This window comes from Haliotis cracherodii, unplaced genomic scaffold, assembly GCF_022045235.1.
Source record: "Haliotis cracherodii isolate W230 unplaced genomic scaffold, xgHalCrac1.p SCAF_23, whole genome shotgun sequence".
Classification (NCBI taxonomy): domain Eukaryota; kingdom Metazoa; phylum Mollusca; class Gastropoda; order Lepetellida; family Haliotidae; genus Haliotis; species Haliotis cracherodii.
In genome coordinates, this window is record NW_027266279.1 from 13842827 (window position 1) to 13853070 (window position 10244).

Below are 10244 nucleotides of genomic sequence, written 5' to 3' on the forward strand. Positions count from 1 at the left end.
ATCGGGGCGAACCAGGATTCGAACCCACAATCATAGGTTTCTGGCATGCCCAAGGGAACCCATGTCGGGAATCGAACCCGGGTCTTCGGCGCGACGAGCGAACGCTTTAACCACTGGGCTACCCGACCGCCCCATGTGTTTTTGAACGTCACAAGGCGGCACGGCCCCATTGAACTGTAACCTGCACCAAGCATAGTCAGTGATAGTATCACATACACCCACATGTATGCCTACACCCGTCTTTGTGTGTATTGAGAGCATTGTAACAAGGAAGGGGTAAACGTCAAGAGTTCACTTCGTAAACAATACTATCTGAACCAGGCCACCATCAGGGCGTGGTGACACACACTCAAGTAACCGAGCCTGATGGCCTGTTCTCGATTCTCGTCGAGTCTTGCGACAATGAGATACTCGAGAAATACAGTAAACTACGGTTATAACGAACTCAATGGGGCCACTTATGTTAGTTTGTTAAAACCGTAGTTCGTTATAAGCACATGTACAGGATGTACATTGCAAATGCCCGGGACCAAAAGCAGTACGTTATATCCGTCAGTTCGTAATAAGCGTGTTCGTTATAAAGGTAGTTTACTGTATTCTGATCTGGAATATACAGGTTATCAGAATAATTTGAAACATTTGAGGAGGTACATGTTATAAATACAATCTGACGGTATAAAGTTTGTGACAACCATCATACAGTCTATGTTTTTCAATTTGATAATTAATGAACTTTAATTCTTCTACAGCTTCTACGTAAATAGTCAAGGAGGACAAGTCCTATATCATCCATAGTTGTTAGCCATACAAATTGCTTGTTATTGAACACGTCGTGAAAAGCCACATCCACTCGTATCAGACAGACCTGTTTTTACGTAACAGGTTATACAGCAGCCCACGGTGTTCCGATAACACTCTACTGAAACGTACAAACTGCAACAAGTGTTAAACGTTATGGGATTCTGGTATCTCCGCGCTATGTTGGGGTGACCCCGTTGTGCTTTCAGTCGATCCTGTTTAGATAATCACCAAGTCTCTAATGACTGTGAGATAAGTAACCGCCCATGGCAAGATGTTTGTCCAGCCATGACAATGTGAGTCACTGGGACCAGCATATGTTTCAGAGCAAGTGTATGTGTAAGGAATATGTATTATTCATAGTCTAGCTTTGTTGACTGTTTGATGTCGTGTATATAAAACGCGGCGGGGTCTTTGCAATGTCTTATGTCTGTAAATAATCACGTGATTTATATCATGAGCATCGATCTACGCAATTGGGATACGATGACATTCATCAACCAAGTTAGCGAGCCTGACCACCCGATCCCGTTTGTCGCCGCTTACGACAAGCATGGTCGTCTATCACGGCAAGCTTGGGTTGCTGAAGATTCTGACCCGGAAGTGGCACACAAAGATACGAGGTACATAATAAGCAGTCGTAGGCCCAATAAGCAGTCGTTAGCACAATAAGCAGTCGTAAGCACAATAAGCACTTGTAGGTCCAATCAGCAGTCGTAGGCCCAATAAGCAGTCGTAGGTCCAATAAGCAGTCGTAGGCCCAATAAGCAGTCGTAGGTCCAATAAGCAGTCGTAGGCCCAATAAGCAGTCGTAGGCCCAATAAGCAGTCGTAGGCCCAATAAGCAGTCGTAGGCCCAATAAGCAGTCGTAGGTCCAATAAGCAGTCGTAGGCCCAATAAGCAGTCGTAAGCACAATAAGCAGTCGTAAGCACAATAAGCAGTCGTAGGCCCAATAAGCAGTAGTAGGTCCAATAAGCAGTCGTAGGCCCAATAAGCAGTCGTAGGCCCAATAAGCAGTAGTAGGTCCAATAAGCAGTTGTAGGCCAAATAAGCAGTCGTAGGCCAAATAAGCAGTCGTAAGCACAATAAGCAGTCGTAGGCCCAATAAGCAGTCGTAGGCCCAATAAGCAGTAGTAGGCCCAATAAGCAGTCGTAGGCCAAATAAGCAGTAGTAGGTCCAATCAGCAGTCGTAGGCCCAACAAGCAGTGTGAGCACATTGAAAGACGAGTCAAAATAAACAGCATAAGTGTCCTAAGCATAATGACAAGTACTAGTATAGGTCCGTAAGAAAAGTTAGTCACTGAGAAGCTAGGTCTATAACATAACATAACGGCAAACGGCAGCTTAAGGACAGAAAAAAAACCTCATGCACAACGAAAATTTATCATTGTCAAGAAAATATTAAATTTTTAAGCAATATTTATAAACAACAACTTTATTTCGTTGTATGTTTCGTTGCTACAGACACACGAGACATTTCTGTGGTACTGGTGTTTCAGTTAATTATGCACCATCAACATGCAGCAGGTTCAGATGTCATAACACTGTAATGTCCTCAGTGAAGGAGTGAGGGAGTAAGTTGGGTTTAACGCCGCTTTTAACAGTATTCCAGCTTAATGTGGGAGGAAAGCCCGAAGTGATGCAGGTCTCAGACGTTTACCACTTCGGTGAAACCCACGAGCACGGGTATGGTGGTGACAAACCTAGAAACATAATTGGGGCGAACCTGGATTCGATCCCACAATCATAGGTTTCTGGCGTGCCCAAGGGACGCAACTCTGCACAGCGAATCACGGCGCCTTAGACGACTGGGCCACCCGTGCACCACCCGTGAACAAACCACCCACCCCACCCACCCCACCCACCCCACCCACCCACACACACACACACACCTGGGTGAAGGAATTCCGACTGAATGTTATTAAATATTAAGCAATCACCGTGACCCACGCCTTCCACGTGTACTCACTCATCAAGATATGAATTACCAACGGGTCAATACACATTCTTGACTATAGCCACAGGTAATAAACATGACAGATTAATCTGTCCTAAGTGATCAATTGATATCAATTACATACTGGTTGATTGGACTACTGCGGGAATGTCTTAAACTGGATATTTTGACAGGATCCATACACCTGGTGGTTGGGTGGGTGTGAGTGGCAGGGTGGTTGGGTGAGTGAGTGACAGGGTGGTTGGATGAGTGGCAGGGTGGTTGGATGAGTGAGTGGCAGGGTGATTGGATGAGTGGCAGGGTGGTTGGGTGAGTGAGTGAGTGACAGGGTGGGTGAGTGAGTGGCAGGGTGATTGGATGAGTGGCAGGGTGGTTGGGTGAGTGAGTGAGTGGCAGGGTGGTTGGGTGAGTGAGTGAGTGGCAGGGTGGTTGGATGAGTGAGTGAGTGGCAGGGTGGTTGGGTGAGTGAGTGAGTGGCAGGGTGGTTGGGTGAGTGAGTGAGTGACAGGGTGGTTGGGTGAGTGAGTGAGTGGCAGGGTGGTTGGGTGAGTGAGTGAGTGGCAGGGTGATTGGGTGAGTGAATGAGTGGCAGGGTGGTTGGGTGAGTGAGTGAGTGACAGGGTGGTTGGGTGAGTGAGTGAGTGACAGGGTGGTTGGGTGAGTGAGTGAGTGGCAGGGTGGTTGGGTGAGTGAGTGAGTGGCAGGGTGATTGGGTGAGTGAATGAGTGACAGGGTGGTTGGGTGAGTGAGTGAGTGACAGGGTGGTTGGGTGAGTGAGTGAGTGGCAGGGTGGTTGGGTGAGTGAGTGGCAGGGTGGTTGGGTGAGTGAGTGAGTGACAGGGTGGTTGGGTGAGTGAGTGAGTGGCAGGGTGGTTGGGTGAGTGAGTGAGTGGCAGGGCGGTTGGGTGAGTGAGTGGCAGGGTGGTTGGGTGAGTGAGTGAGTGGCAGGGTGGTTGGGTGAGTGAGTGGTTGGGTGAGTGAGTGAGTGGCAGGGTGGTTGGGTGAGTGGCAGGGTGGTTTGGTGAGTGAGTGGCAGGGTGGTTGGGTGAGTGGCAGGGTGGTTGGGTGAGTGGCAGGGTGGTTGGGTGAGTGGCAGGGTGGTTGGGTGAGTGAGTGAGTGGCAGGGTGGTTGGGTGAGTGAGTGGCAGGGTGGTTGGGTGAGTGAGTGGCAGGGTGGTTGGGTGAGTGGCAGGGTGGCAGGGTGGTTGGATGAGTGAGTGAGTGGCAGGGTGGTTGGGTGAGTGAGTGAGTGACAGGGTGGTTGGGTGAGTGAATGAGTGGCAGGGTGGTTGGGTGAGTGAGTGAGTGGCAGGGTGGTTGGGTGAGTGAGTGAGTGGCAGGGTGGTTGGGTGAGTGAATGAGTGGCAGGGTGGTTGGGTGAGTGAGTGAGTGACAGGGTGGTTGGGTGAGTGAGTGAGTGGCAGGGCGGTTGGGTGAGTGAGTGGCAGGGTGGTTGGGTGAGTGAGTGAGTGACAGGGTGGTTGGGTGAGTGAGTGAGTGGCAGGGTGTTTGGGTGAGTGAGTGAGTGGCAGGGCGGTTGGGTGAGTGAGTGGCAGGGTGGTTGGGTGAGTGAGTGAGTGACATGGTGGTTGGGTGAGTGAGTGTTTGGGTGGTTGGGTGAGTGAGTGAGTGACATGGTGGTTGGGTGAGTGAGTGTTTGGGTGAGTGAGTGAGTGGCAGGGTGGTTGGGTGAGTGAGTGGCAGGGTGGTTGGGTGAGTGAGTGAGTGGCAGGGTGGTTGGGTGAGTGAGTGGTTGGGTGAGTGAGTGAGTGACAGGGTGGTTGGGTGAGTGGCAGGGTGGTTGGGTGAGTGAGTGAGTGGCAGGGTGGTTGGGTGAGTGAATGAGTGGCAGGGTGGTTGGGTGAGTGAATGAGTGGCAGGGTGGTTGGGTGAGTGAGTGAGTGGCAGGGTGGTTGGGTGAGTGAGTGGCAGGGTGGTTGGGTGAGTGAGTGAGTGGCAGGGTGGTTGGGTGAGTGAATGAGTGGCAGGGTGGTTGGGTGAGTGAATGAGTGGCAGGGTGGTTGGGTGAGTGAGTGAGTGGCAGGGTGGTTGGGTGAGTGAGTGAGTGGCAGGGTGGTTGGGTGAGTGAGTGAGTGGCAGGGTGGTTGGGTGAGTGAGTGAGTGGCAGGGTGATTGGGTGAGTGAGTGAGTGACAGGGTGGTTGGGTGAGTGAGTGAGTGACAGGGTGGTTGGGTGAGTAAGTGAGTGACAGGGTGGTTGGGTGAATGAGTGAGTGAGTGGCAGGGTGGTTGGGTGAGTGAGTGAGTGGCAGGGTCTTTGGGTGAGTGAGTGAGTGGCAGGGTGGTTGGGTGAGTGAGTGAGTGGCAGGGTGGTTGGGTGAGTGAGTGGCAGATAGAGCTGAGTATTTCTGCTTACATCTTGGTCTCGACTGTGCAACTGAACAACCAAACGTTGTCAAAATACACGATCTTGTCTTCATTCCTAGCCGTAACAATGGTTTGAGAGGCCTCGTGAAACACTGATGACGTACGACATTGGTTCCCCTCTCACATGAACCCTCAGTACCTCTGATCTATCCAGTACATTAAGAACCACTAAGCAGGTCTATGTCCATGAAGCCCATCTTGCACTTGAAGTCCCTCTCTTTGAGTAGATCCCAAACCAGGAACAGTCATCCAATGCTGACTTTTCAAGATTCAACCTTTTTGAGTAATGATTTCATGCAGCACTTTGTTGTGGCTCACCGATTGACGAAGGTTTTTTCGTCTTTGAACAAGCCACGTCTTCAGACATTAGGAAGAAAGATCCTGGCACGCCAAAGGGACGCGACGCTGTATAGCTAGTTACGGAGCCTGGCTAACCGTGAATAGATGCTTTTTACCTGTCCCAAAATCGAAGCTGGACCTCGTTTGTGATGACAAAACGGAATAGTATTTACCACAGGCAGACGCAGACATGTTGAAGATGTATGGGGATGCATTTTTGAAAAGTGAACGGCACACGCAAATCACGTTCACAATACACCTGGCGCTTCGTGTTCTGTGACTGGTGATGGCACTATTCATGCGATTACTGTTACTTCGCACACGTCTGAGACTATTATCGCTGCTTACATATCTAGAATACGGGAAGCTGTATTATTTCAGGCAATTTAATTTGAGGATGTCATTAAGGTAATGAATATATATATATATATATATATATATATATATATATATATATATATATATATATATATATATATATATATATATATATATATATATATGTATATTATGTATTTATTTCTAAAGAAAAATGTCTAACATTGATTGAGGCACCGCATATACCTCGTCTCCAACCTTTCTCGTCTATTGCAGGAATGGCAGAAATTCTGTCGATGTTACAGAACCTGCGTGCATCTCCCAATTAAATCTCGACGCGGGACGGTTGGCCAGGCTCCGTAATTCGCTATATAGCGTTGCGTCCCTTTGCGTGCCAGGATAGTTCACGCTTTTGGTGCGTTCCATTCCCACTTTCATCCGTGTTGTCTTCTTGGGTCTATTGCCATCACGGGGACACGGGTGGCCCAGTCGTCTAAGGCGCCGCGATTCGCTGTGCAGAGTTGCGTCCCTTGGGCATGCAAGAAACCTATGATTGTGGGTTCGAATCCAGGTTCGCCCCGATTATGTTTCTAGGTTTGTCAGCACCATACCCGTGCTCGTGGGTTTCACCGAAGTGGTAAACGTCTGCATCACTTCGGGCTTTTCCTCCAAAATTAGGGGCGGTCGGGTAGCCTAGTGGTTAAAGCGTTCGCTCGTCACGCCGAAGACCCGGGTTCGATTCCCGACATGGGTACAATGTGTGAAGCCCATTTCTGGTGTCCCCCGCCGTGATATAGCGGCGTAAAACCGTCTTCACTCACTCCTCCCAAATTAAGTGTCACATCGTGATATAACTGGAATACTGTTAAAAGCGGCGTTAAATTCAAATCACTCACTGCAAATTTAAGGCTTGCCGGGGTCGGAGGATTCTTATTCTAAATCCAACATCATGATTCTAGATTTGTCGGCACTCTACCGTAGTCGTGCGTTTCACCGAATTACCGAGTCCCATTTGACGTAACTCCCACAAACCAAAGCCTCGCGATATAATAGAAATACTGTTCAGAGTTCACTCAGTCAGTATTCACAAGACACAAACAAGTACACAACGAAACTTCAGTCTGTGGGTGCACACATCTGGCATTCAATCTGTACATGCATATAAATTGTTGTACGTAAAAAAGCCACTATGTCTCAAACAATAAGCCAGTGTATTCTTCCTTTAAGTTACCCGAAACAATCACATCAACAGACCTCCGCCGATCCCACATGCACAAATAACAGTTGTTGTATAATGAGGATAACCAATTATAAAGGGGATACAACATAATAACGTGTTGAGAGGAACGTCAAGGGTGGCTGGGTGAGTTGGGTTCCAGTATTCCAGTTATATCGGAGCGTGTCAGCTTAATGTGGGAGGAAAGTCTGAAGTGATGCAGGTCTCAGACATTTACCGTTTTGGTGAAAACCACGATTACGGGTATGGTGCTGACAAACCTAGAAACATAATCGTGGCGAACCAGGATTCGAACCCACAATCATTGGTTTCTGGCATGCCCAAAGGACGCAACTCTGCATAGCGAATCGCAGCGCCTTAGACGACTGGGCCACCCATGCCCCCGAAACGCCAAGGTTTACTTGGTGATGTACCTAGTGATTTACTTGGCAATAAACTTGGTGATGTACCTAGTGATTTACTTGGTGATTTTACTTTTTGTTTTACTTGGTGATTTACTTGGTGATTTACCTGGTAATATACTTAGTGATTTACTTGGCGATACACTTAGTGATGTACCTAGTGATTTACCTAGTGATTTTACTTTGTGTTTTACTTGGTGATTTACTTGGTGATTTACTTGGTGTTTTACCTGGTAACATACTTAGTGATTTACTTGGCGATAAACTTGATGATGTACCTAGTGATTTACTTGGCAATAAACTTGATGATGTACCTAGTGATTTACTTGGCAATAAACTTGATGATGTACCTAGTGATTTTACTTGGCAATAAACTTGATGATGTACCTAGTGATTTACTTGGCAATAAACTTGATGATGTACCTAGTGATTTACTTGGCAATAAACTTGATGATGTACCTAGTGATTTACTTGGCAATAAACTTGATGATGTACCTAGTGATTTACTTGGCAATAAACTTGATGATGTACCTAGTGATTTACTTTGCAATAAACTTGATGATGTACCTATAGCTAGTGATTTACTTGGCAATAAATTTGATGATGTACCTAGTGATTTACTTGGCAATAAACTTGATGATGTACCTAGTGATTTACTTGGCAATAAACTTGATGATGTACCTATAGCTAGTGATTTACTTGGCAATAAATTTGATGATGTACCTAGTGATTTACTTGGCAATAAACTTGATGATGTACCTAGTGATTTACTTTGCAATAAACTTGATGATGTACCTAGTGATTTACTTGGCAATAAACTTGATGATGTACCTAGTGATTTACTTGGCAATAAACTTGATGATGTACCTAGTGATTTACTTTGCAATAAACTTGATGATGTACCTAGTGATTTACTTGGCAATAAACTTGATGATGTACCTAGTGATTTACTTGGCAATAAACTTGATGATGTACCTAGTGATTTACTTAGTGATTTTACTTTGTGTTTTACCTGGTGATTTACTTGGCAATAAACTTGATGATGTACCTAGTGATTTACTTGGCAATAAACTTGATGATGTACCTGGTGATTTACTTGGTGATTTTACTTTGTGTTTTACCTAGTGATTTACTTGGCAATAAACTTGATGATGTACCTGGTGATTTACTTGGCAATAAACTTGATGATGTACCTAGTGATTTACTTGGCAATAAACTTGATGATGTACCTAGTGATTTACTTGGCAATAAACTTGATAATGTACCTAGTGATTTACTTGGCAATAAACTTGATGATGTACCTAGTGATTTACTTGGCAATAAACTTGATGATGTACCTAGTGATTTACTTTGCAATAAACTTGATGATGTACCTAGTGATTTACTTGGCAATAAACTTGATGATGTACCTAGTGATTTACTTGGCAATAAACTTGATGATGTACCTAGTGATTTACTTGGTGATTTTACTTTGTGTTTTACCTGGTGATTTACTTGGCAATAAACTTGATGATGTACCTAGTGATTTACTTGGCAATAAACTTGGTGATGTACCTTGTGATATACTTGGTGATTTAATTGGTAATTCACTTGGAGATAAACTTAGTGATGTACTTGATGATTTAATTGGTAATTTACTTGGTGATAAACTTAGTGATGTACTTGATGGTTTAATTGGTAATTTACTTGGTGATAAACTTAGTGATATATTTGGTGATTTATTTGCTGATTTACTTTCACTGGTATTTTGTTCGGAAGCTGATATGCACACTCCAAAAAGTATTTTCACACGACAAATGTGTGTTGGTATTACCATGAGTGCAAATCATGTGATACATCCGCAATTGTAAACGACCAACAAAGGGAGCGATACAGATTTATAGGCGCTTCATTCAGTAAGCTTCACCAGTTGCTTGGCTATAGTTACCTCCCTTTACCTTCGGATGGGATAAGATGTGGCTTTAAAAGATAAAGAACTGTTGCTGATTTCGGAAAACATATATCAGTACATCACATGACATCAACACTGTTACTGAAATTAATCGCGTGGGTAATAAAATTTGATGTTTCGCAAACCTATAATTGCTTTTTACGCTGCAGCAGAAATCCTTGGCTTTCATAAATCGCGATTCACTGGCAACGTCCACATGCTAGAATTTTTATTGTGTGTGCGGTACAATCATCATCATCATCATCATCATCATCATCATCATCATCATCATCATCTTCTTCTTCTTCTTCGTCATCGTCGGTCATCATCATCGTCGTTGCCATCATCTTTGTCGTAACCGCCATCATCATTATGATCACCGTCGTCGTCATCATCATCGTTGTCACCGTTATCATCAGTGTCATCGTCGTCGTCATCATCAGCAGTATCACGAGGGTTTGATGCGTCCCGCGTTGGGTGTTATACCACGAGCCAGAGTGATACTGCTACAACGAATTTATATAATTTAAGTGTGATCATCTTGAAAGCGACGTCAAACCCCATTTCACACCAACTCCACACGCAGACTAACCTGGTTCGTTTTTTCACCAGGTACAATATCTAAAACACGTTCTTGGTGTTCCCCGCTTTCAATGAGTAGTGCTCAAAACACAACTCACTCACTCACTCACTCACTCACTCACTCACTCACTCGTTTGAAATACTGATATTCGTGAACTGTTCCTTTAAAAGAGGATGTTTGTATCAAAAGGCTGTATAGATTTCAATATGCACAGGCTTAAATGTTTTTATGAACGCAAGTTATAGTGAAAATACCATCTATAAAAGTAAACCCAAGCCTCGATTTCAAAATT

General features: G+C 45.2%; 1 protein-coding gene across 1 annotated transcript; it reads right to left on the minus strand.

The window, feature by feature from the left end:
- Positions 1–5302: 5302 nt before the first annotated feature.
- LOC139472001 (uncharacterized) lies at positions 5303–9794 on the minus strand. The gene is made up of 5 exons (XM_071254509.1): positions 9617–9794; positions 8789–8884; positions 8452–8523; positions 8025–8414; positions 5303–5361 (listed from the first exon to the last, which is right to left on the minus strand). The coding sequence occupies exons 1-5, from the start codon at positions 9792–9794 to the stop codon at positions 5303–5305; spliced, it is 795 nt and encodes a 264-aa protein (XP_071110610.1).
- Positions 9795–10244: the final 450 nt, after the last annotated feature.

Excerpts from the sequence above, each read along its gene's own strand:
- LOC139472001 (XM_071254509.1), bottom strand. The coding sequence starts at position 9,794 with ATGACACTGATGATAACGGTGACAACGATGATGATGACGACGACGGTG. Across the intron at positions 8,524-8,788 it reads ATCATCAAGTTTATTGCAAA|GTACATCATCAAGTTTATTG; the intron begins GTAAATCACTAG and ends GTAAATCACCAG. Across the intron at positions 8,415-8,451 it reads ATTGCCAAGTAAATCACCAG|GTACATCATCAAGTTTATTG; the intron begins GTAAAACACAAA and ends GTAAATCACTAG.